Source organism: Bufo gargarizans, chromosome 3 (assembly GCF_014858855.1).
Source record: "Bufo gargarizans isolate SCDJY-AF-19 chromosome 3, ASM1485885v1, whole genome shotgun sequence".
In the NCBI taxonomy this organism is placed as follows: domain Eukaryota; kingdom Metazoa; phylum Chordata; class Amphibia; order Anura; family Bufonidae; genus Bufo; species Bufo gargarizans.
The window spans coordinates 96,390,556-96,418,029 of NC_058082.1; the positions used below are offsets into that span (position 1 = coordinate 96,390,556).

Sequence of the window (27,474 nt, forward strand, 5' to 3'; positions counted from 1 at the left end):
AAAAATTGGTGACACATTTCCTTTAAAGGGGGTTTCCACTGTAATCATTTATTGCTTATATACCTGACATGCTATAAAAGTCTTGGTGAGGATCCTACCACTGGAACATTTACTGTCTATTCTTATCCCCAGTGGACAAGTGGCCACACATAAGCTCTTCCATAGAAGACCTCCATTAATAAGAATAGGACCTGTGCATGATACTCATTGAACGATTGCATTGGGAATTGTAGCACCCCGCATGAGGTAGAGCCTCTTCATTGTCAGAACAGGTAGGAGATCATAAATGTAGGTATGTTTGTATGTATGTTATAAAGGTCACCTGTCAGCAGATTTGTACCCATGACACTGGCTGACCTGTTCCATGTGCTCTCGGCAGCTGAAGGCATCTGTGTTGGTCCCATGTTCAGATGTGCCCGCACTGCTGAGAACAATGCTTTCATACATGCAAATGAGCCTCTAGGAGCAACGGAGACTTATTAAAACATAATTTTTCTCAGCAATGCAGGCACATATGAACATGGATCCAACACAGAGGCCTTCAGCTGCCGAGAGCACATGCAACAGGTCAGTTTTATAGGTACAAATCTGCTGACAGATGCCATTTAACGTAGATTGATCACAGATGCATAGTCTCTTCTACATCAGGTACAAGGATTAGGTATCCTATCTTTGAATGGATGAATGACCCAACAGTAAGATTTTCATGGCATATCTAGTGGATATACCATACAAATATGTCAAAGGGAAAACCCTTTCCACTAAGAACTTAAAGGTGATGGCTGAATTAGTTCAAGGCAGAAACTATGGTAAAATGAAAGAACATATACTCACCTATCTCCTCCCCTGCTGCTCCCAGCGTAACTGCTCTGATCCTCCACATCGCAGTGATGACATTCACGTATAACTTGGACGCTGCTGCAGCCAATCACTGATCTCAGCAGCTGAGCTGATTGGCTGCAGCAGTCACTTGGAGTATGCAGGCACATCATTGCTGCAGCCAAGCAAACAACTCCTTCAGATAAGAGTAGCAGGGGATGAAATATGTATGTAAATATTCTTTCTTTATTGTATTGTGGCCTTGGGGATCATTTTTTTTTATTAAGTCAGACAAACCATTTTAATTAGAAAGCTTTGGTTTTCATGTTGCAAATTCTCTACTAAAAACAAGATTTGAAATGATTAGTTAAGTTTAAGTTCTGTTCCTAAGGCTCCTACACAAAAAAAGGGGAACATTTTTTCAGGCACTTGCATAAAATTAAATGTGTAAAGGTGCTCCAGGTTCAAAGCATTGTAAAAGGAAACATAGCTTTCATCACAGTTCAAGAAGACTCCAACTCTTTCCAGTTGTTCCTTAGGATTCAAGAGAGTATCAGGGTTGGTGAAAGCATAGTATCTATCTGTATACATGCCAAGTAGACCAATTGCCCATATTCCTCTACCTGGTTCAATTCTAAACATTCCTTTTCTGCAAACAGACTGTTTAGCTATCCCAGTGGTCCAGTATATGCCTCCTCCCACCTCCACCTCCCAATAATGTTTTCCTAATTTGAATCCGGTGGTTGCCAAAACACATGGTTTTGAGTCGAACCTCTCTGGACATGGGACCAAATGCAGTGCATCTTCCACATATTTCACACGTTGTCTGTTGCAGGTTACCAGAAGATTTTGGTTGACAGTTTTCAGGTCCAGGGACAATGGAACTAAACGTAAAAGGTTTAAATAGAATAATGTTAGCTGTAATTTTATTTGTGTGTGTTAGCTACAACAACATGCAGGTGATGAAGTATCCTTACCATGTAAAGACATAAAAAAGTCCAGTGTTGCTCTTCTTCCAGTGTGTCTGGGTGTCCTGTGTTTTGGATGAGGAAGTTCAGGAGAATGTCTAAAAGGAAATTAATAAATGTTACACAATACAAAAATCTGTTTTCAGTGGTTCAAATATCTATAGGAAAAAAAAGAAAAAAAAAAAAGACCATATACACAAATTCCTCCAGTGACGCACTTAAACCTGGTAGTCTTTAGGATATGCACCTCAGTGAAGAAAAGAAGTTTGAAATATTAATATTAAGAATTAAAATAGAAAAGGGCAGGATTGCTAATACAACTTGAAGATGTCTATGACTGCAGATAGACTCTGCTAGCTAATAAAGCTACCGTAGGATTGGCACTAATACAAACAGTTAGCCTCTCTCTCTGCTGTTAAGTAGGGCTAGGCAATTTTGCACAAACAAATAATCTCGATAATTTTCAACTTAAATGGTCAATAAATGATCATAAAACTTTGCATAAATCAATAGTACACACGACCACAATAAACTTTGTAATATGTTTTATTAGTAAGAAATATCTGTTTCATCTGTTTACCCCCTCCCAAAAGAGAATTGCTTTTCACTTTAAAGAAATGCCTTTTTCCTGCCCAAGACAGATTACCTCTGCAGGTAATCACATGTTAATACCATTCTACAGGGAGGAGGAGTGAGCAGGAGCTGAGGAGACAAGCACAAAGAGAGACTGCACAGCTATACAGGAAGGTTATATAGCTCAGCACAAGTTCTTCATTCATAAGCATACAGGTCAGTACATCTCTATAATATCATGCATTATATGGGGCTGCTTCTGAGTGACTGTGAGACAGGAAGGAGGTTCTCCTCTACTTTCTGTGTTCGCAGTGCATGGCACACACCATAAGATATTCATTATACACAGAAGAAAACCACAAAAAAAAAGATACAAGTGATATAATGGCCAGAAAAGTGTTATTTCTCATGTACACGCTGTACTATTGATTTATGCAAAGTTTGTCGCTGGCTCAGTAAGGACGATTCTCAATATTTTTTTTCTGGTGATAACCTTTCAATTTTGGCATACATATAACGTATTGATTAACTTGTATTATTTATTTGAAGTGCAGTAATGGAAAAAAAGCTATTCTACTATTGTTTTTTTTGCACACTGAATTTATGATATTCGCTGTGCAACATAATAAGTTACTTTTATTGTATGGGTCAGCATAATAATGGCCATACCAAATATGTATAGTTTTTTTTACTACTGTTACACAATTATAACATGTCTTATGCAAAAATAATTGGTTTTTATGTTGAAGCACTCTAAGATTTAGCACTTATTCATTTTATCAGCCGACATGATTTTTTTTTGCGGGGCAAGATGTAGTTTCATTAGTACCATTTTGGTAACAATGGGACTTAACGATTAACATTTCGTTTTTATGTAGAATAGGAACAATTCCATTATCTTTTGGTTTTTTATCTTTTTATGTAGTTAACAAGGCTTCACAACTCTTAGGCCATCTCTGGATTCCCGTGAGCTAAATCGGATTACTGTCCATGATCCTTACCCCCTTCCTTTGATTCCTGACTTGTTTAACCAGATTGTTGATGCCAAGGTGTTCTCCAAGTTGGACTTAAGGGGGGCATATAATCTGGTCAGGATCAAGGAAATGGATGAATGGAAGATGGCTTTTAATACCCCAGAGAGTCACTTTGAGAACCTGGTCATGCCTTTTGGGTTGACCAATGCTCCTGCGGTTTTCCAACATTTTGTGAATGACATTTTTCATCACCTGGTGGGGAGGTTTGTTGTTGTGTATTTGGCTGACATACTAATTTATTCTCCAGATGTGGAGACTCATCAGGATCACGTTAGACAGGTGTTACAGATCCTAAGAGATAATAAATTGTATGCAAAATTAGAGAAGTGTGTTTTTGCTGTACATGAGGTGAAATTCTTGGGCTACCCGCTGTCATCTTCAGGTTTTCGAATGGATCCAGAAAAAGTCTGTGCTGTATTGGACTGGGTTCACCAACTATTACCGAAAATATATTTAGAACTATTCGACAGTGGTGAAACCCTTAACGGTCTGTAAGGGACGGATGTTTCAGTGTAGTCTGATTCGGCATTGCGAGCTTTTTTTGCGGTTAAGGAGTGCTTCGCTTCTGCCCCTATATTGGTGCAGCCGGATGTATTGCAACTTTTCATTGTGGAAGTTGACGCGTCTGAGGTGGGGGTAGGAGCTGTCTTATTGCAGGGCCCGTTACCTGGTAAATAGCGCACCTGTGCATTTTTCTGTAAAAAACTCTGTGCCGCAGAGAGAAATTACGATGTGGGTAACAGAGAGTTACTGGCCATTAAGTTGGCTTTTGAGGAGTGGTGTCATTGGTTGGAAGGGGCGATTCATCCGATCACGGTGTTCACTGATCACAAAAATCTGGCTTACCTGGAGTCGGCTAAACGACAGAACCCGAGGCATGCCAGATGGCCTTTGTTTTTCACCAGATTCAATTTCATTGTCACTTATCGTCCTGGGGTTAAGAACGTCAAGACAGATGCCTTGTCACATAGTTTTCATGGAGGTGGCGATTTTAAAAATCCTAGTCTGATAATATCGGAGGGGGTGGTTCTTATGGAACACCCTGGGAGTAGATCCACTGCCAACCTCATCTCTCGTAGATTCTGGTGGCAGGGGTTGCATAAGTGTGTTGAGGACTATGTGTCGGCCTGTAGTATCTGTGCACGTGCTAAGGTGACACATACTCGACTTTCTGGATATCTACTTCTATTGCTCATACCGTCCAGACCATGGACTCACTCGTCTATGGATTTTTACTGACCTGCCTAATTTGTCTGAAAAGACTGTTATTCTGGTGGTAGCTGATCGTTTTAGTAAAATGGTGCACTTTATAGCATTGCCTGGCCAACCTAAAGCTAAAACACTTGCGCAAGTGTTTATTGACAACATTGTAAAACTTCATGGCATTCCCTCTGACGTGATCTTGGATCATGGGACTTAGTCTGTGTCCAGATTCTAGAAGGCGTTCTGTACTTGGTTGGGGGTGAAACTGTCTTTTTCTTCTGCTTTTCATCCTCAGATGAATGGACAGACGGAGCGCACTAATCAGAGTCTGGAGTTACTTCAGATGTTTTGTCTCTGAGAACCAGGAGGAATAGTCTTCGTTTTTGTCTTTGGCAGAGTTTGCCATAAACAATCGTAGACAGGAGTTCACTGGTAAGTCGCCATTTTTTGGGGCATATGGGTTTCACCCGCAATTTGGTACATTCTCTGGTTCAGATATTTCCAGTATCCCTAAGGAGGAACGTTTGTCTTCTATATGGCGGAAAATTCTAAAAAACTTGATGAATATGGGCAACAAGTATAAACGTGGGGCTGACAGGAAACGTATGAATGGTCTAGACCTAAGTGTGGGTGATTTTGTGTGGCTGTCCACAAGAAATATTAAGTTAAATGTTCCTTCTTGGAAATTGGGTCCAATGTTTATTGGTCCATATAAGATCACTGCCATCATTAATCCTGTAGCTTTTTGTCTTGAACTTCCTCAGGCTCTGAAAATTCATATTGTGCTTCACAAATCGTTGTTGAAGAGATATGTTGAACCTTTGGAGTCGTCCCCCGCTCCTTTCATGGTAGACGGTAGTTTGGAATTCCAGATCGCCAAGATTATTGACTCTCGAGTTCTCTGTAGATCTCTTCAGTATCTTGTTCACTGGAAGGGTTATGGACCAGAGCAGAGGATGTGGGTATCTGACGTGAATGCCAGTCGTTTGGTAAAAAGCTTTTCACAGGTCTCATCCGGAAAAGGTTGGTCCTGTAGAAGGGGGGTAAGTACTGTTATGGACGTTCCCGCGACAGGTGGCAGGAGATCGGTGAGACACGTGGTTTGATCTGACATGTTTTCCGTTTGGATTAAATCATGTCTGTGTTGTTTCTGGTGCTTGCCACACCTTATTTCCCCAGGTGTGGCTATTATGGTCATTTTTTGTTTTGCGCTCCCTGCCTTCCCAGAGCCATAACTCTTTTATTTGTCTGTTCACAAAGCCATATGAGGGCTTGTTTTTTGCGGGACAAATAGTACTTTCCAACGCCATCATTTAATATTGCATATCATGTAGTGGGAAGTGGGAAAGAAATTCCAAATGGGTTGAAATTGCAAAAAAAAAAAGCATTTGTACCACAGTTTTATTTTTATTTTATTTTTTATTTACGACGTTCGATGTGTGATAAAACTGGTCAGTACGAATCCGGCGATACCTTATATGTATAGTTTTTCTTGTTTCATTTTGTCGCCATATTTTGACCCCTATAACTTTTTTGTAATTATGTTTACAAAGCTGTATGGGGGCTCATTTTTTGGGGGGGCGATCTGACCTTTTCATTGATACCATTCTGGGGTGTTATGACTTTTTGATCACTTTTTTTTTTGTGAAAACGAAGCGATTAAAAATGGCGAATCGGCCATTTGGACGCTTTTTTCAGTTTTGCTGTTTGCCTTATGGGCAATTTATTTTTAGATTATGGGTGTTTTAGAGATTGCGCAAAAATGTGCGACTTTTTCACTCCATTATTTTGACTTGAGCTAATGATAAATCTGGCCCTATATGTACAAAAATGTTGTCAGGCACATCATAATACAATTATGCTTAAAATGCATCCTTATTTTTTACCCCTTAAGGATCCAGCCTAGTTTGGCACTTAAAGGGAATCTGTCACCGGTTTTATGGTGTCCTAATTAAGGGCAACATAAAAAAAGAAGAGATTTTTGTGAACTCACCTGTAAAATCTCTTTCTTGCTGAGTTCATTGGGGTACACAGGACCGTGGGTATAGCTACTGCTGCCGCCACTAAGAGGTGACACTAGGCTGTAAAAAAAAAGTGTTAGCTCCTCCCCTGCAGGCTATACCCCCTCCAGCCTGGAGAGAGCAACTCAGTTTGTGCCCAAGTAGTAGGAGTAGCAGAGAACAAAATACATATAACCGAACTAACAACCGATAACCCCAGTATGTCCGAACCGCAACAGAGGACACCACCGGGAACAAACCGCCCTATCTGTGGAAACAATGGTAACTAATGGATGGGTGCTGGGTCCCCAAATGAACTCACCAAGAAAGAGATTTTACAGGTGAGTTCACAAAAATCTTGTTTTCTCGCTCGTTCATTGGGGGACACAGGACCGTGGGACGTTCCAAAGCAGTCCACGGGGAGGAAAGAACTACACCCCATGGAACGAGCCGTTCAGACACTGCCGACCTGCAAGACTTTGCGGCCCAGAACCGTGTCCGATGCCAAGGAATGCACCTGGTACAATTTGGTAAAAGTGTGTAGGGAGGACCAAGTCGCAGCCTTACACAGTTGCGAAGCAAAAGCGTGGTGCAACAGAGCCCATGAAGCGCCTACCGCCCTGGTGGAATGCGCCGTGATCCGGATGGGCGGTACCTTGCCCCAGGAGTGGTACACACCTCAGCAAAATGATTCCACCTTGCAATGGTAACCTTAGAAGCCGCCAAACCCTTACACGGCCCTTCTGGAATTATGAACAAAGAATCTGTCTGTCTAAAGGAGCTAGAGGTGGACAGATAAATCTTCAGAGCCTGAACAACAGGCGAGAGAAGAAGGCGGGTAGCTTGTGGTTGAATCTGGACGCCATCAAGTCCATGTCTGGCCGTCCCCAACAGTGAAAGATTTCTGTGAAGACCTCCGGGTGCAGGGCCCATTCCCCCGGGTCCACGGTCGTTCCGACTGAGGAAGTTCGCCGCCCAATTCTCCACCCCTGGGATGTAGACTGCTGGTACGTGCTTCTCCGCCCATTGAAGAATCAGCGAGGATTCAGCCATCGCCGCTTGACTACGGGTTCCCCCTTGATGACTGATGAAGGCCACTGCTGTGGCGTTGTCCGACTGTATCCAGATTGGCTGACCCGTCAGAAGGGGGGACCAATGAAGGAGGGAGTGAATGAAGTTCCAAAATGTTGATTAGCAGTTTTGGACTCTGATTTAGACCAAACCCCTATACCGTCCGGGGTGGGAAGACTCCTCCCAAGCCCTGAAGACTGGCATTGGTAGTTATGACCATCCAGGAAATCGGTAGAAAGGATTTCCCCGAATCCAACGTTGGTGTGGAGAGCCACCATCTGTGTGCCGAGCACACCATCGAAGCGAGAACTATGGGTTTGACCAAGGAGTCCACCGACTTGTCCCAGGATGAGAGGAGTGCCTGTTGGAGTGCCCGGGTGTGAAACTGTGTGAACAGCACCGCTTCCATGGTAGCGACCATCATGCCCAGAACCTGCATGCACCGGCGAATGGATGGGGAACGGTGCATGAGAAGAAGGCTGACTGCTAGAGCCGCATTCGAGTCGAGAATCATCCCCAAAAATTTGATACATGTGGACGCGCTAGCGTCTCCAGAGTGATGCGGAGACTGTCCTTGTTGTGGCCGAAGGACGCCGCTTTTACTAAAATGTTGTCGAAAAAGGGGATTAGAGAGATGCCCCTGGAACGAAGGAGGACCAGAACTGGAGCCAGAACCTTTGTGAACAGTCGCGGAGCTGTCGCCAAATCAAAGGGGAGAGTGACAAATTGGTAATGTTGGGAGCCCACTGCAAAATGCAAAAAGCGATGAGGGCAATGGGGAACGTGCAAGTATGCGTCATGGATATCTATGGAGGAAGGGAATTCGCCTTGTTCCAGAGAAGCTATTATGTAACGAAGAGACTCCATCCGGAACCGCTGAATTCGGAGAAACCGATTCAACAGCTTGAGGTCCAGATCTGGACGAACTGACCCCTCCTTTTTGGGAACTGCAAACAGATTTGAATAAAAACCTGTGAAGTGTTCCGTGAGGGGAACCGGGGAAATGAACCCCTGAGCCAGAAGAGCCTGGATCGCCAGAAAGCAGTGGCCAGATCCGCCCTTTTGGGTGGTTGGGATAGGAAAAACCTTTCTGGAGGAGGGGAAGCAAACTCGAGCTTGTAACCTGATGACACGATCTCGAGTGCCCATGCGTCTGCGATGTGGGCCCGCCAATGTTCCTGAAATAAGAGAAGACGACCCCCCACCCAAGAAGATGGGGGCGCCCCATCATGCTGAGGCCTATTTGTTGACTGCGGGTAGGCTGAGCCCGTGGTGGCCAAGTTGGTTGCGGCTTACAGATGGGCTTCTTTCGCTGATCCTGAGAGGCGGCTCTGGAAGAGTTCCCTGCCGCCGGGCGCGTACCTTCAAAGCTACGAAAAGACTGAGCCCGGGAATGGGACAACCTAGCGCGAAAAGTGCACTTATGCTTGCTCTGCGGAAGGTGGGTACTCTTACCTCCAGTAGCCTCAGAGATGATCTCATCCAGGCGAGACCCGAAATAAACAAGTGCCAGAGAAAGGCAGAGCTGTCAGGGAGCGTTTTGAGGATGAATCCGCTGCCCACACCTTGAGCCATAATTCGCGTCGCAGCGTGACTGCGAGAGCTGAAGAGCGGGCGACAAGTGTGCCCATATCCAATGACGCTTCACAGAGGTACTTCCCTGCCTCGGAGATTTGTGAAGCCAAGGCCTGGAGTTCTGTAAGAGGAACCCCCGCTTCCAAGTCCTGATGAAGGCGTAGAGCCCACTCTGAGACCGCCTTCACCACCCATGCGGAAGCAGAAATGGCCCTGAGCGCGGAACCTGGACTTAGCCACAGACTCCATGCGGCGATCTACTGGTTCCTGAAGTGAGGAAATGTCCGCTACAGGAATCGCTGTGTTCTTGGCCAGACATGCTACAGGGGGATCCACTTTAGGAGGAATGGACCATTTAGAGACACAGTCTGCCGGAAAAGTGTACAGCAGATCCAGACGCTTTAAAGAACTAAAGCGGCGATCTGGATGGTCCCTAACCCTAGAGATGACAACGGAAAAGTAGTCATGCAGTGGGAATGTCCCGTTGGACTGCCTTTTGGAGCGGAGAAAAGACACGCTCTGGAGACTCATCCTGCACTTGGAAGGTGTCCCATATAGCGGCAATTAGACTTTCTACCATAGCCGCAACCCTGGGAGAGTACTCCGGATCCGTATCGGAATCTGAGTCTCCAATTTCCCCTTCAGACAGCACTACTGCAGGAAAAGATAACGCGTCCGAGCGTGACCTCCGGAGGGGTTGGGGAAGCAGATGCGTCCGAGGAGGAGGAATGTCCTGCTCTGTGACGTTTTTGTGAAGATCTGCTCTGCAGTAGCTCGCCCAAAGACTTATCAACCAAGCGACCTATTAGAGACAGGGTGGATTTGGATAGCTTGGAGAGGTCCTCCACTGCCCGGGATAGTGCACGGGCCCATTCCGGTTCCATATTGGAAGGACGGTCGGATATATTTGCATAGGCTGGGAAGGGGGGACCTGTTTGGGCGCAGAGCAAGCGGAACAAACAGAGTCCGGGTGGAAATTTAACGCTGCATAAAGTGCAAGCGTAATAGGTAGTGGCCAGAAGTTTGCGAGGGTCACTGTTGGGCTCAGACATGGTGGCCCCCTAATGCTGGACACAAGCTGTTAAAAGACCAAAAGGACTTGTCCTACAGGCCTGTGTCCTCCAGCACCTCAGAGCCGAGCCGAGCAGGATGTTAGGCCCCTCCTCCTTGTTCCAGTAGCGGTGGGAATTCAGGCCACGCCCCCCACAAAAGACGGGGAGGTGCGAACTACCGTCTGGACCTCCTGACTTAAAGAGCCGCGGCCTATTGCGGCGGGAAATGAAGCCACACCCCGGAGACGGGTGCTGGCTAAATGCGGGCTTAACAACAGTAACAGCCGTTTAGATCTGCGGTGGTTAATGCGCCGTAGCCGACCGCAAGTATTGCCGGTCGGCCGCGGCAAGGAAGCCCATGAAAGTCACCAACTACTGGCATCCACTGCACCAGGAAAATAAGAGTGGGGAGGGGAAGGGGCTGGGTCAATCTCCGGACGGTCTCTGTGCCCACAGCGCCGCAAATGCTCCGCTGATAAACATGCCCCCAGTGGGTGAATGCACCCCCTACAGAGGTGCCGACTTCCTGCCGCAAGAGTTGTAAGGTGGGGGGGGGGGGGGTGGGGGGCGGGTAGTAAGAGGGTTAATACTTACCCCATGTGCATACTCACCTCACCTTCTTCCTCTTGTCTTCACCCTCCGGTGGTGGACCAGCAGGGGCACCCCCTCAGCAGCTGGCACATCAGTGGCAGGCACTGGAATGGTGGAGAGTTACCTGATCTGGGTGACCCTTGGCTGGTGGGAAGCAGTGGAGCGATGCTCCCCTGGTCCTCTTTTCTTCTTGGGGGAGGTCGGACGGTGAGGAAACCTGACACCGGACTCGCTCTTTGGGTAGACGGAGTAGCCAGGCTACTCTGTTTCCCATACCTAAAAAAGGAATAAGAAAAATAAAATAATAAAAGCATGATGCCCTGCCAAACAGGGAGGTCTGCCTCCTGCGACACTAAGCTAAAAACTAGAGGATGTATAGCCTGCAGGGGAGGAGCTAACTTTTTTTTTCAGCCTAGTGTCGCCTCCTAGTGGCAGCAGCAGCTATACCCACGGTCCTGGGTCCCCAAATGATCGAGCGAGAAAGTGACAGAACCCCATAGCAAAATATTGGGTCACTTTCTTTCAAAATCTTGTATTGAACAGCTCCAGTGCATATAAGGCTACTTTCACACTTGCGCTTGATCGGATCCGTTCTGAACGGATCCGATCATATTAATGCAGACGGAGGCTCCGTTCAGTACGGATCCGTCTGCATTAATAACTTAGAAAAAATTCTAAGTGTGAAAGCAGCCTGAGCGGATCCGTTCAGACTTTCAATGTAAAGTCAATGGGGGACGGATCCGCTTGAAGATTGAGCCATAGGGTGACATCTTCAAGCGGATCCGTTCCCATTGACTTACATTGTAAGTCTGAACGGATCCGCTCGCCTCTGCACGGCCAGGCGGACAGCTGAACGCTGCAAGCAGCGTTCAGCTGTCCGCCTGTCCGTGCGGAGGCGAGCGGAGCGGAGGCTGAACGCCGCCAGACTGATGCAGTCTGAGCGGATCCGCTCTATTCAGACTGCATCAGGGCTGGACGGAGGCATTTGGGTCCGCTCGTGAGCTCCTTCAAACGGAGCTCACGAACGGACCCATGAACGCTAGTGTGAAAGTAGCCTTAATGAGTTTCAAATATTCATGATCTCCTGGCTTTCCCAGCCCACTTGCTATTGATTTGGATGTAAAAACAGTGTCAGAGGCAGGTGGTGGGGAGAGCCGTGAGCTCATGAATATGGGGACTCATTGGCATGCGCTGGAGCTGTTAGGATTTAAAAGTGAGGGCAGCAGGAAACTGGTGACAGATTTCCTTTAAAGGGGTTTTCCATTAAAACAACTTATTCTCTATCTACAATAACAAAACAAGGTACCTGACAACAGAAGCTTTCTGTTCCTGAATGTGGCAAAAGAAGAAGAAGAAAAAATATTATTTAAAAGTTCACCTGACAAATGCAGTATTATTTTTTAAATACAACCAGACTCATCCAACATAAGCACATTCTTCTACTGTATTCATTTCCTAACCTCTAAACAAGCAGTGTCATACCTGTTCTCTTTTTGGAGACCTTTTAGACAATATTTGTTTCAATTACATTTTTTATGACTACTTCCTTTATAATATGCTGCAAAATATGTTTGTGCTCATTAAAAAGGTAACAGTAAAAAGGTCGAGAAGTGATGAAAAATGTACGACATGAAGCCTAAAGAGGTTGTCTGAAAGTAGTGAAGTTTTAACAGATGCCCACACCACAGTCTCGCCTCTGCTGTGGAACAAACCATACCTGCTCCCTGCCACTCCAGTTCTGGGAGTAGGCTCCTGCCTGCCCATCTTCTGGTACACCACTTGCTTACTACCTTCCCAGCATAGTCACATGGTCCACTGCAGCCAACCATTGATTTCACTGGTGAAGTGTCCACAAGAGATTCAAGCTGACAATCTCAGCTTTAAAACAAGACCAAGATCACGTACCCATGATATGTCACTAATCAGAGTAGTTGGATCAGGAAATTGGGTCAAAAGTGAAAGTAGCAAGTGTATAGAGCTTTCACTGAAACCCGTCGTCTCATTTAAAAGATACAAAGAGCCAGCAGGCATACAAAACACATCCTTGGCTACTGAATTGTCACCTTGCAAGGACATATGAGATACTATGAGATGTGTCCTTGGCAGGGAAAAGGTTAAAGGGATTGTTCACTTTATACTGATGACCTATCCTCCAGATAGGTCATCAATATCAGATTGTCGGGGGTCTGTTTGGACCGAATGCAGTGCTCATACGAGCATGGCCTTCTCTGCGGAAATGCTCTCCACATCAATTGCAGTGGTGCACAGGTGTAATTACAAGTATGGCATCCCCAATCACTTTTATGGGAAGGCTCTGTAGTATTCACTTGAACAGACAGAGCCGTCCCATAGAAATGAATAGGGACGCCATACTTGTAATTACACCTGCTCAACACCGCAATTGCTGCGGCGAGCACGTAAACAGAGCAGAGCAGGCAGTGCTTGTATGAGCGTTGTTCTCTTTAACAGCTGATTGGCAGGGGTGCTTGGAGTCGGACCACCGCCGATCTGATATTAATGACCCAACATGAGGATTAGGGATGAGCAATACCACTTTGAAGCAAACCAGAGTTCGGGAAATGTTTTTTTACAGTAGAAATTGATTTATGAAGTTATTATGCGAAGTCTCGCGAGACTTCGCGATGTAATAACTTTGGCTCATAGGAGCCAATACATTTAAATACTGTACGGAGAGCTCGCAATGGTTATTGTTTTTCATCAACACATTCCAAGAGCCATAGCACCAACATGGCTACAATTGATTAATGTCACTATTTTCAGAGTATGCATAATGAATAATTTTTATGAATAAAATAAAGTTTTTTTTTTAAATAAAATAATTCCACAATTGTTTTTTTAGATTTGTTTTAACCCTTTCTACCCCGGAATTTTTTTTTTTTTTTTTTTTTTTTTTTTTTGCGCTCCCTGCCTCCCCAGAGCCATAACATTTTAATTTGTCTGTTCACATAGCCAAACGAGGGCTTGTTTTTTGCAGGGCAATTTGTACTTTCCAACACTACCATTTAATATTGCATATGATGTAGTGGGAAGCATGAAAATTCCAAATGGGTTGAAATTGCAAAAAAAAAGCAATTCCACCACAGTTTTATGGGTTTTTTATTTACAACGTTCAATGTGCGAAAAAACTGACCAGTTACTTTCATTTTACAGGTCAGTACAAATCCGGTGATACCTTATATGTATAGTTTTATTTTTTCATCGCCATATTTTGACCCCTATACTTTTTTTTATAATTATGTGTACGGAGCTGTGTAAGGGGTTATTTTTTGCGGGCGATCTGAACTTTTCATTGATACCATTCTGGGGTGTGTATGACTTTTTGATCACTTTTTATTTAATTTTTTTGTAGAAAATTAAGCGACTAAAAACGGCGAATCGGACATTCTGGGGTATGTATGACTTTTTGATCACTTTTTATTTAATTTTTTTGTAGAAAATTAAGCGACCAAAAACGGCGAATCGGACATTTTGACGCTTTTTCCGTTTTGCTGTATGGGGAATATATTTTTATATCTTTATACTATGGGCGTTTTCGCCCATGGCGACACCCATGATGTGTGTTTTTTTTATTTTTTTTTAGTTTTTATTTTTATTTTTGGAAAATTGCTATTCTCCAGGAGTCTATGAGAAAATTGCTAGTTTCCTATAGAGCCCTATTACAGGCAAGGGCTCCACAGGAAATACTATGCAACAGCCTCCTGTCATTCACAAAGACAGGGGCTGCTGCACACACTGAGGGGTTAGGGCTGGTTTCACACGGGTGTATTGCGGGAACATGCGCGATTTGTCCACGCGAGTGCAAAACATTGTAATGCGTTTTGCACGCGCGTGAGAAAAATCGGCATGTTTGGTACACAAACCCAAACTTCTTCACAGAAGTTCAGGTTTGGGTTAGGTGTTCTGTAGATTGTATTATTTTCCCTTATAACATGGTTATAAGGGAAAATAATAGCATTGTTAATACAGAATGCATAGTACAATAAGGCTGGGTTATATAAAAAAAAAAATAAAAAAAAATATTAACTCACCTCAATCCACCTGATCGCGCATCCCGGCTTCTCTTCTGTCTTCTTCTTTGCTGTGCACAGGAATAGGACCTTTGATGATGTCACTGTGCTCATCACATGGTCCAATCACATGCTTCATCACCATGGTGAGGGACCATGTGATTGGATCATGTGATGTGACGTCACCACGCCGGCAGCTCAACATTACAGAAGAAGACAGAGATCCGCAACTATGCGATCAAGTGGACTCGGTGAGTTAATTTTTTATAAAAAAAAATTTAACCCCTCCATCACTATTTTACTTTGCATTCTGTATTCAGATTGCTATTATTTTCCTTCTATAACCATGTTATAAGGGAAAATAATACAGATCGGGTCCCCAGCACGATCGTCACCTAGCAATCATGCGTGAAAATCGCACAGCATCCGCACTTGCTTGCGGATGCTTGCGATTTTCACGCGGCCCCATTCACTTCTATGAGGCCTGAGTTGAAGAACGCAGAATATAGAGCATACTGCGATTTTCACGCAACGCACAAGTGATGCGTGAAAATCACCGCTCGTGTGCACAGCCCCATAGAAATGAATGGGTCAGGATTCAGTGCGGGTGCAATGCGTTCAGCTCACGCATTGCACCCGCGCAGAATACTCGCCCGCGTGAAAGGGGCCTAAATGTACACGACCGGCATTACTGCCGGTTACGGACATTAGCCGCAAGTGTCTGCTAAAAGAAACAGCAGGCCCCCTGCGGCTATGGCAACTGCTCCGCTCAGGAATGCGCGCCATCTTTAAAGACCCAGCCAGCGCCTTACTATTACGGCGCTGGTCAGGAAGGGTTAAAGGAAATGTGTCAATAAAAATTGTATCTGTCCATCTTGCCTGAGCAGTTCTTAAGAAGTGGCGCTAATTATTAGACATAGTGGTCAGTGCACAAACTGCAAGATTTTTGGTTTTAGTTTACATATAATAAGTGTCTTTTTTTAGAGATGACAAATAAGTGAAACCCACATGGTTATGGTACAGGGGAAGCTATAAATGCGGCCATAATAGATGTATTTGCTGGAAGTATATGCAACCCTCTAAAAAAGTGACATCTACTGCAAGTGGAAAGACTTTCACTATTAAACACTGAATATGCGGTATATCTAATCATTTGCACTGCATGCTCCTTGCAATATGTTGGGTGCACTACAAATGACATCAAGACTCGTATAAGGAAACATTAGTCTGACATCCCTCACTATCGTACCAGTAATGTATCCGCAGCTACCTTACACTTTTCCACAGTTCACAAAAGAGACACTACATTGTTTGTAGCCCAAAGTGTAGAACGGGTCAGTCCCCCCATTAGAGGGGAAGACCACCGGAAAAAAAAAACTACTCAGCCGGGAATCCTTTTGAATTTTCCGGCTGGGTAGTTGCTTTCCAACTGGTCTAAATAAAAAAATATGACCTGATTCTGCAATGCAATTAATCCTCATGTTATTTTTGGACTTTTAATACCGTATTTTGTATTTTTCCAAATGTCTTCACATGATTTGTGATTGCTGGGGGGGTATATAAGGGTGTAATGTTTACCACAGCACTGTCATGAGTAAGGGACACAAACGCGTAGACACTAACGCTGCGTGTCTGTACTGTGTCATTGGATATTTTATCGTTTTAAAGAATAAAGGCTATCACTTTTTTATGGGAAGCTGGACGTCTCCATTGTTTTCAAATATGAAAAAAATAAAATAAAAGACATGGAAAATTTAAAATAACATCATCAAAATATATTTAAAAATATGTTAAACATATTATGGAAGTGATTTAAACAGCAGTTCATTTTCTGATGACACATGTTTTTTTAAATTATTCTGTGAGTTGCAATTATGATGATACCAAAATTCCATACTGTAAATCTGTATGTGTACACAAATATAAATGATCACTACTGTACCTCACCTGACAATTATGGCTGTTTGAAATGAGAAAACTTTTTTCAAGGTCAGTGATGACTTTTTGGAGCGATGACACCTTTTCATTCAGCCTGCTGACACACTCGTTTCTCCTCTGTTTAATTGCTCTCTCAAGGTTTTCTAAACGGTGATTGATCACCGTTTCTTCATCAGCCAGAAGTTGCCGCAAACCTTCGAAGCCTGCAGTCACCATTTGACGTTTTTGTAAAACTTCAGCCTTCAAGAAAGAATAAGGTCAGTACAACTGTTCTTGCAAAAAAACTACAAAAACTATATTTTCTACTGTTTCTAGATTATAGACTCTGGTGTCATGCAGTGTATGTAATAGAAAATGCATAGTATCAATAGGATTTTTTATATGTTTTAATGGTCACTAACTTTTCACACAACTTAAGTGGACAGCACAGGAGACGATAAGCAATTTTGTAATATATCTGTATATATCAAATAAAAATGTCTCTTTCCTCTCCAGCTCTTTTCCTGTCCTCCCCTACCTCCAAAACTAACTTTTATCTGAATGTTTTACTAATTCTTGTGAAACCAAGAATGGCTGCCTGCTCACTGAAGTGTCAGATTACATCTTCCCATATACGTCTATGAAGGAGGAGGAAGGAGTGACTAGCAGAGTGAGAACCAAGCAAAAACGTTCAGATAGGCAGGCTGATGCAGCTAATAGTATTTTCGTGGTCATCCAACGGCATCACATTAATGAGGTAAAGAAATATCTGACTCTAAATTAGACAGAGGAAGAGATAATTAGCAACACATTATTTGGTGCACCCTATAAAGCTAATCGAGACAATAAACCACATGTGATTTTTTTCTTGTGGCCTGTTAATAACAGGAGTTCTGGTGCTCTATGGCCCCCTGCTGTGATTTTAGTATTGGTTGGAGTATGGCCATACACAGTGAGTGTATCTGTCACTCAACCTCAGTCCGATATGATATTGGACTATGGTATTCCACTTATTGTACAGTAAAGACCGGCTTGACACTGATTTTAGGAGGCTTCTGTAACTACCTTTCAGCTGCCTATTGAGATTTGTGTACCAGCCAGTGTCTATGGTGAGTCCATACACCATCTTTTTGGTGTGTGTACAGTTGGGAGCATGTGGCTACGTATTTGTTACCAGCTAAGTTCCGGTTTGTGGCCGTTATCATTTTGGTATCTAAAAGCTGCTGCTGCAGCTGCTCTAGAGCTGTGGATCTCTGCAGCTCCCGGCATCATGTGTTCCTTGGTTTTCATGATGCTGTTTGATCACTAATGTTCTGTAATAAACCTCGGAGGCCTTCACAGAACAGCTGTAGGTAGACTCTATTTACTAATTAGGTGACTTCTGAGGGCAATTGGTCACACTGGGTTTTATTTAGGGGTATCAGAGTACAGGGGGCTGAATAAAAATCCACCCCAAACTTTTCAGATTTTTATTTATTACAAATTTTGAAAAGTAAGTCTCGTTTTCTTTTCACTTCACGCATACTTGCTACTTTGTTGGTCTATCACACACAATCCCCAAAAACTACATTTAAGTTTGTGGCTGTAATGTGAAAAAATATGGAAAAGTTCAAGGAGTATGAATACTTTTTAAGGCACTGTAAAGGTACACTGAATATTTTCCCACAAAAGTATATATAAAGCTGCCCTGCTCTATAACATGCTGCCTTTAGCTGAGACACAATCTTCAACTAAATGTTCCCTAAAAAAAAAATTTTTCTTTGCACCGGCATATTCTGACCAACATAACTTTTCTATATTTATGTCTTCCGAGCTGTGTGAGGGTTTATTTTATTACTTTTTGATCCTTTTTATTAAAATTTTTTGGGAAGTAAAGAAAAACAACGAATTGTCCATTTTTAGATATTTTTTTTCCATTACGACGTTCACCATACGGGATAAATACATTTATATTTAAACAGGATGGGCATTTTGGGACGTGGCGGTGCTATTGTATTTTTTTTTTTTTATAGTTTTTTTTTCTATATGGAGAAGGGGGGGTGATTAAAAGTATTTTTTTTTACTTGTTTAAGTCCCCTTTGGGGACTTTAACATGCAATTATCAGATCACTTGTTTCATAGACTTCAATGAATTACCACTGGAGTTTATCTATGAGAGATTTATTACATTTCATAGGCAGAGCTCCATAGGAAAATATCTATTGGCAGGCCTCAGAGCGTTCAGAAGGCCTGAGGCAGCCACGGCAACTGAACTGCTTCCCTGACCTTGGCATAGAGGAGCCTTTCAAACCCTGAGAATGCAGCACTCCCGAGGAAAGACCTCTTAGATGCTGTGTTCGCAATTGACCATGGCATCCTATGGTTTAAATGTCTGTGATTGGCACTAATTCCAATCATAGACTGCTGTGTAAAAACAGCAGGCATCGAGGGCTATGGTGCCCGCTCAGCTTCTGAATGGGCGCCACGTTTAAAGACCCATTTTCCACCGGACATGTACGGTGAAGGCTGGGAAGGAGTTACTAAATTTGTGTTATAGTCTCTCAGTTATAGATACTGAGGCTATAAGGCCTCTTTCACAAACAACATCTCCTAGCAACCATCAGTGAAAAACGCATTGCACTTGCTTCCGGATGCAATGCGTTTTTTACTGAAGCCCCTTTCACTTCTATGGGGCCAGGGCTGCGTGAAAAAAGCAGAATACAGAACATGCTGCATTTTCACGCAACGCAGAACTGATGCGTGAAAAAAAAACGCTCATGTATACAGACCCATTGAAATGAATGGGTCAGGATTCAGTGCGGGTGCTGTGTTCACGTCACGCATTGCACCCGCGCTGAAAACTCGCTTGTGTGAAAGGGGCCTAATTAAACACCATTCTTTTTCAATCATCCCAAAAAAATGATTAATTCAACACCTAGTAGGGCCCATTTATTATAGATATATCAAGAAAAACATGCCATGAATAGTACCGTATATCCTTTATTCCAGAGACATTAAAAAACACTGCAAAAATGAGAGTTTTAATATACTTTTAATGGTGAGTGCCACATGATTTTCTTGGAATATAGATTTGCTAAGCTGAGGTGTAGAGCGCCACCTACTTATTACTCAGTGTTTCAGCGTGGATACATAACTGGGATCTTGGTGAAGGAGTGCATGAAGTGACTACCTTTATGTGGACTTGGCATCCATTTATTAGAGTTGTTGCGATACCAAATTTTTTATTCAGTTTCGATACCATAAAAAAGTATTGCGATACTCGATACCACACGAAAAAATAAACCAAAAAAGCCACATGCATTCCGCATTTTAAAAAATGGCGAATCGCGTAGGCGTTCACCGCATAGATTTTTTTTATATTTTAATAGCTTGGACTTTTGTGACGTGGCGCTATGTGATATGTTTATTTATTGTTTATTCATTTTATATGTGAAATTGGGAAAGGGGGTGATTTATACTTAATATTTTGGTGGTTTTTTTGTAAACTTTTTTTTTTTTTTTTTTTTTTTTTTTACACTTTTTATTTAATATCTATTTCCCCCCTTAGAGGTTAGAACCTGGGATTTTTTTTAATCCCTTGTCCTATTCACCCTGATAGAGCTCTATCAGCGTGAATAGGACTTCACACTGTCCCTGCTGCTCGGTGCTCTGTGCACACAGCATCAGGGATGTTACCATGGCAGCCAGGGCTTCAGTAGTGTCCTGGCTGCCATGGTAACCGATCGGAGCCCCAGGATTACACTGCTGGGGCTCCGATCGGAACTGCCACTGAGGAGGAGGGGAGAGGGGACCCTGTGGCCACTGCCACCAATGATTTTAATACTGGGGGGTGGGGGCACTGTGCCACCAATGATTTAATGGGGTGGGGGGTTGAGCGCACTGCGCCACCAATTATAATTACCCCTTAATACAGGAGGCGGGTACCGGCAGATCAGCAGCAGTTAACCTCTCAGGTGCCGCACCTGAGGGGTTAACTGCTGCTGATCGCAGCTCCCTGTCAGGGGCAGGGTGCCGGCAATGCAATTCTGCTGCCGGCATCCGCCTCCTGTATTATGTGCTAAAGTCTGGACCCATATAAAGTAGTCTTTAAGTATTAGGCTACACAGAGCGGCGCCCAGAGATGTCCCAGCACTTACTATTATTCCTGGGCGCCGCTCCGTTCGCCCGCAGTGCCCCATTACTGTCTCCTCTCCTGCTCCATATGCTAATTACGAACGGAGCGGCGCTCAGGAATAATGGTAAGTGCAGGGACATCTCTGGGCACCGCTCTGTGTAGGAAAAGTCCTATCATTGGTGGCACAGTGCGCCCGCCCCTCCTCCGCCCCTCTCCTCATTGGTGGCAGCGGCAGCACAAGGGGAGGGAGACACTGCTTCCTTCTCCCCTGTGCTGCTGAGAGAACATGAGCGCGCTGACAGCAGCGCGCTCATGTTCAGAGATACTAGACTGCGCAGTAGCGCAGCCCAGTATCGAAAAAATGGAAATCCCAGTATCGTATCGATACCGGGACAAAAGTATTGATTGGGTATCGAAATTTCGATACCCGCAACAACCCTAGACTGTACTGTATTTCACTTTACAGCATTTGGATGTGTGTACCTGAAGTTCTTGAGCTCTTTCTTCTTCTTCAGTTTTAAGTTGCACACTATTGGTAAGCTCCTTTCTTAATGCCTGCAGACGATTTTGAACTTCACCCTGTTTAAAGAAGATTAATAATGCTGACACAGACTCAGCAACATAACATTAGTTTCACAACAATTATCATTACTTCATTGTTTAAAGAGGACCTTTCACTTGTATAAACGATGTGAACTGAGTATGCTGCCATAAAGAGCGGGGCCCGGGGATCTCACTGCACTTACTATTATCCCCGGGCGCCGCTCCGTTCTCCCGTTATAGGCTCCGGTACCTTTGCTCCTTAAGTTATAGTAGGCGGGTCTTCCCTTGTCCTGTGGGCGTCTCCTTCTCCTAGGCTGCAGCGCTGGCCAATCGCAGCGCACAGCTCACAGCCTGGGAGGTTTTTTTTCTCTATATGGCAGCATACTCAGTTCACATAGTTTATACAAGTGAAAGGTCCTCTTTAAATAACTGATTTCTATGGCAGGCTCGTCTACGTCAAGGGAACCCCGCCCTTCGAAGAGCATGGTGACACACTTTGTGTATATCCATATGGGATGTAGATTTGCTGCACATATTGTAAAGGATAAAATACACAGTATAAACTGACATGGTACATTCAAAATCAACACTGCAGGACAATTTCTGCTGAAGCTTTTTTTCTGCATTGTGGGGCTGACATTTGGTAAAATCCCATTAGGGCAGGTTCATATCTGTGCGGAAGGCTCTGTTCAGGGCCTCCATTGCAGAATCTGTCAAAAAGAACAGACAAAAAAGTCCTGCACTAACAACTCCAAAAAGGACCCCGTTATGGGCAGTGGGGTCTGTTCAGCTCTGTTGTCTGCCAATTACGGCCCATCTGTTATTTTTATTGTTCTGCTCCTCTAACTGAGCAGAACAATGGAAATAACTAGTGCTGGTGTGAACATGCCCCTATTCGCCATGTGCGAACACAACCCAATGGAAATATTCACATGCAGTAGATTTGTTCCAGAAATTTCAGAAGCTGAAAATCATTTCTATAATAAGTGGTGTTTGTAGAGCATGGGCATTGATTTCTGTAAGCCCCATTCCGACATATGGGACAGTTGTAGATATTTTGCAATAAATTTACTGCATGTGAAACTTTTGAGATCGTAGGGTGTCCTAGCTCACCAAACTCAGCTATTATTATTTAATGCACTTATATAGCATTATTATATTCCGCAGCGTTTTACAGACATTAGCATCAAGCTGTCCCTAATGGGGCTCGCAATCTAGGTTCCCTAAGGCCCCTTTCACACGGGCGAGTTTTCCGCGTGCAATCCGTGAGTTGAACACATTGCATCCGCACTGAATCCGGACCCATTCATTTCTATGGGGCTGTTCACATGAGCGGTGATTTCCACGCATCACTTGTGCGTTGCGTGAAAATCGCGGCAAGCTCTATTTTGTGTGTTTTTCACGCAACGCAGGCCCCATAGAAGTGAATGGGGCTGTGTGAAAATTGCAAGCATCCGCAAGCAAGTGCGGATGCGGTGCGATTTTCACGCACGGTTGCTTGGAGACGATCAGGATGGGGACCCGATCATTATTATTTCCCCTTATAACATGGTTATAAGGGAAAATAATAGCATTCTGAATACAGAATGCTAAGTAAAATAGGGATGGAGGGGGTAAAAAAATAAATAAAAATGTAACTTACCTTAATCCACTTGTTCGCGCAGCCGGCATCTCTTCTGTCTTGTTCTGTGAGGAATAGGACCTTTGATGAGGTCACTACGCTCATCGCATGGTCCATCACATGATCTTTTACCATGGTGATGGATCATGTGATGAGCGTAGTGACCTCATCAAAGGTCCTATTCCTCACAGATGAAGACAGAAGAGATGCCGGCTGTGTGAACAAGTGGATTAAGGTGAGTTAAATTATTATTTTTAACCCCTACAGCCCTATTGTACTATGCATTCTGTATTCAGAATGGTATTATTTTCCCTTATAACCATGTTATAAGGGGAAATAATACAATCTACACAACCTTGAACCCAAACCTGAACTTCTGTGAAGAAGTTCGGGTCTGGGTACCACATTCAGTTTTTTATCATGCGCATTGCACCCGCGCGATAAAAACTGAACGGAACGCAATCGCAGACAAAACTGACTGCAGTTGCGTACCCACTCGCACGGGTTTGCCGCAACGCATCCAGACTTTATCCGGACACGCTCGTGTGAAAGAGGCCTAACAGTATGTCTTTGGAGTGTGGGAGGAAACTGTAGAACCCAGAGGAAACCTACGCAAACACGGCGAGAACATACAAACTCCCTGAGACACATCAGAAAACTGAGCCACAGTCCCTTTATGTAATGCTTATGAAACTTCCTAAATGTAATAAGTAGCTATTCACTGGACTTTACCTTAAATTCTTCAGTTGTTTCTTCTACTGGCATTACTGTATGGCTCCTGTGATAGACGGACTCTCTGCACACTACACAGATTTCCTCAGAGTCATCCTTACAATAAAGTTTCAGTGGCTCTAGGTGCTTCGGACACTGCTTCTTAGGTCCTTCACTTTCTACAGCTGTAAACATTTGAGCTGAAATTTCCAGCACGTTCCCCACAACACGATTAGGTCTTAGAAACTTCCATTTGGATACCTTCCGACACACAGGGCATAAAAAATTGCTGCGGGTGCCTTTCCATGTTTGGGAGATACATGCTCGGCAAAAGTTGTGACCACACTGTATAGAGACAGGGTCTTTAAACTTATCAAGGCAAATGGAACAGGTCAGTTCTTCCTGTAGATCTTTAACATGTTTGGTCCGTGCACTCGCCATGACTATAGGAAAGAAAGGCACACAGTTATTTCACATCTTCAAAACGTTATATCTGTATAAGTTTAAAGGGTACCTCTCATGTCAGAAACTTTGACTGGTGGGGCCCCAAGTCCTGGACCACCACCAATCACTAAAGCAAGGGAACAATAACGTTATCTTTCCGTTCACAGAGCTGTACAAGTTTTTTTTTTGTGAGACAGTTTGTTCTTTTCATTGGTACATTTTGGGACAGTTACAACTTTTTGATCGCTATTTATTCAATTTTTTTAACAAAAAACAGCAATTTAGGAACTGTGGGGGTCATATTATTAAGACCGGCGGTTTAGACGCCGGTCTTAATACCCTTTAGCTGGTGGTGGATACACTGAACTGTGGATGCGGCGTCTACATAACCTACGTGTATCCACTGCCTGTCTATATCTATGCCAGCTACCTTGTACGCCTACAGTAAAACGGGTGTAGAAAATGAGGAGACAGGCCAGCCGGCCAGACCCTTCCCCGCCAACTCCACTCCCATTTTTTATTTTACACCTGGCGTGAGCGGTGAAAAGTCGCAGATTGCTGCGCAAATAACCTTTGCGCTGCAATCTGCGACAGATATATGCCAAAAAGTGGTGTAAATAGGTTTCTTTATTTCCACTGTGTAGTGTTAATGCGATAGCTTTCATATAACAAAGCATTTATAATAGTGAAAAGAAGGGTTAGGCTACTTTCACACTAGCATTTTCAATTCCGCTATTGAGATCCGTCATAGAATCTTAATAGCGGAAGAAAACTCTTTTGTTTTGTTCCCATTCTTTGTCAATGGGGACAAAACTGAACTAAACTAAACGGAATGCACCAGAATGCATTCCATTCCGTTTGGTTGCGTTCACTTCGTGGACAGAAAAACGTTGTCTGCGATGTTGATGAAGTCACTGCTCTCATCACATATGATGGACCATGTGATGAGCGCAGTGATGTCATCAAAGGTCCTTTAGCCAGGTCCTGAAGAAAGTAGAAAGAAGAGGAGATCCGCTACGTGACCAAGTGGATGGGGTGAGTTAAATTTGTTTATTATTTTTATCCCCTCCAGCCCTATTGTACTTTGCATTCTGTATTAGGAATGCTATTATTTTCCCTTATAACCATCTTATAAGGGAAAATAATAAAATCTACAAAACACCTAACCCAAACTTCTGTGAAGAAGTCCAGGTTCAGGTCTGGGTACCAAACATGCCGATTTTTCTCACGCGCGTGAAAAACGCATTAAAACGCTTTGCACTTGTGCTGAAAAAATTTAGCATTTTCCCGCAACGCACCCACATCTTGTCCGGCCCCCACACGCGAAGCCTGTGTGAAAGAGGCCTAACAGACTCTATTATTGTCACAGAACCTGTAATTTCACAGAAACAATCATTTCCATTTTTTTTATGGTGATGTGAACAAAGTCTAAGGGCAGGTTTACATGTTGCTTTGGTGTTGCATCAATAATTGTGCGCGTTTTCAAAACAAGAGCATTTTACAGGTGAAATCAATGGCGGATATTTATAAAAAAAACAATGCTTTACGCATCAGAGGCGCAGGCCATAATTTAGGCGCATCCTCTTATAAATGATAAATGACCCCATAGGCAATTACCACACTGATTTAACATTTCTCACCTGTAAAAATGCCTCTTTCACACTTGCGTTGTCCGGATCCGGCGTGTACTCCACTTGCCGGAATTACACGCCGGATCCGGAAAAACGCAAGTGAACTGAAAGCATTTGAAGACGGATCCGTCTTCAAAATGCGTTCAGTGTTACTATGGCAGCCAGGACGCTATTAAAGTCCTGGTTGCCATAATAGTAGCGGGGAGCGGTATACTTACAGTCCGCGCGGCTCCCGGCGCCCTGACGTCACTCTGGAGCGCCCCGGGAGCCGCACGGATGGTAAGTATACTGCTCCCCCGCTCCCCACTACACTTTACCATGGCTGCCAGGACTTTAGCGTCCCGGCAGCCATGGTAACCATTCAGAAAAAGCTAAACGTCGGATCCGGCAATGCGCCGAAACGACGTTTAGCTTAAGGCCGGATCCGGATCAATGCCTTTCAATGGGCATTAATTCCGGATCCGGCCCTCTCGGCAAGTGTTCAGGATTTTTGGCCGGAGCAAAAAGCGCAGCATGCTGCGGTATTTTCTCCGGCCAAAAAACGTTCCGGTCCTGAACTGAAGACATCCTGATGCATCCTGAACGGATTTCACTCCATTCAGAATGCATTAGGATAAAACTGATCAGGATTCTTCCGGCATAGAGCCCCGGCGACGGAACTCTATGCCGGAAGAAAAGAACGCAGGTGTGAAAGAGCCCTTATGTAGTTTGGATGCATTTTTAAAAGACAGTACAAAAGCAATGTTAAAACCCACAATAAGGGTCCATTCACACGTCCGTTGTTTCTTTCCTGATCTGTTCCGTTTTTTGCGGAACAGATCTGGACCAGATCTGGATCCATTCATTTTCAACGGGCCCTGAAAAAAAATCAGACATTGTGCTGTCCGATTTTTTTCAGGACCCATTGAAAATAAATGGGTCCAGATCTGTTCCGCAAAAAACTGAACAGATCAGGAAAGAAACAACGGACGTGTGAATGGACCCTAAGTGTACTTTCACACTTGCGTTTTTCTTTTCCGGCATAGAGTTCCGTCACAGGGGCTCTATACTGGAAAATAACTGATAATTTTTTATCCCCATGCATTCTGAATGGAGAGCACTATGTTCAGTTTGCATCAGGATGTCTTCAGTTCAGTCGTTTTGACTGATCAGGCAAAAGAGAAACCCGCAGCATGCTACGGTTTTCTCTCCGGCGAGAAAAACTGAAGACTTGCCTGAACGCCGGATCCGGCATTTTTTCCCATAGGAATGTATTAGCGCCGGATCCGGCATTCAGAATACCGGATCCGTCTTTCCGGCATGCGCAGATCACAAATGCTTTTAGTCAGCGGCAGATAGGCGGATCCGGCGGCCAGTTCCGACGACGGACCTGCCAGCCGGATCACACTGCCGCAAGTGTGAAAGTAGCCTAAGGCTCAGTTCACATGACCGTTTAATTTTTCCATTCTTCTGATCTGTCAGAAAAACTGAAAAATAAGGAAAAAAACAGATCCTGTATTTGAAGCATCTGTTATGTTCCATTATGCACATGTGGCATCCGTTTTAGCCATTTCCATCTGAACTATGTTATTTTAGACGG

General features: G+C 43.8%; 1 protein-coding gene across 1 annotated transcript in view; it reads right to left on the bottom strand.

Annotated features, from left to right (window-relative positions):
- Positions 1-530: 530 nt before the first annotated feature.
- Positions 531-27,474, bottom strand: part of LOC122932309 (E3 ubiquitin-protein ligase TRIM39-like) — a 42,188-nt gene continuing 15,244 nt past the window's right edge. Inside the window, exons 2-7 of the mRNA XM_044286653.1 lie at positions 23,842-24,263; positions 21,429-21,524; positions 16,862-17,092; positions 12,193-12,215; positions 1,797-1,885; positions 531-1,703 (exon numbers count right to left, since the gene is read on the bottom strand). Coding sequence (XP_044142588.1) covers positions 1,183-1,703; positions 1,797-1,885; positions 12,193-12,215; positions 16,862-17,092; positions 21,429-21,524; positions 23,842-24,261 — 1,380 coding nt within the window. The 5' untranslated portion in view covers positions 24,262-24,263 and the 3' untranslated portion in view covers positions 531-1,182. The remainder of the gene's footprint in view (positions 1,704-1,796; positions 1,886-12,192; positions 12,216-16,861; positions 17,093-21,428; positions 21,525-23,841; positions 24,264-27,474) is intronic.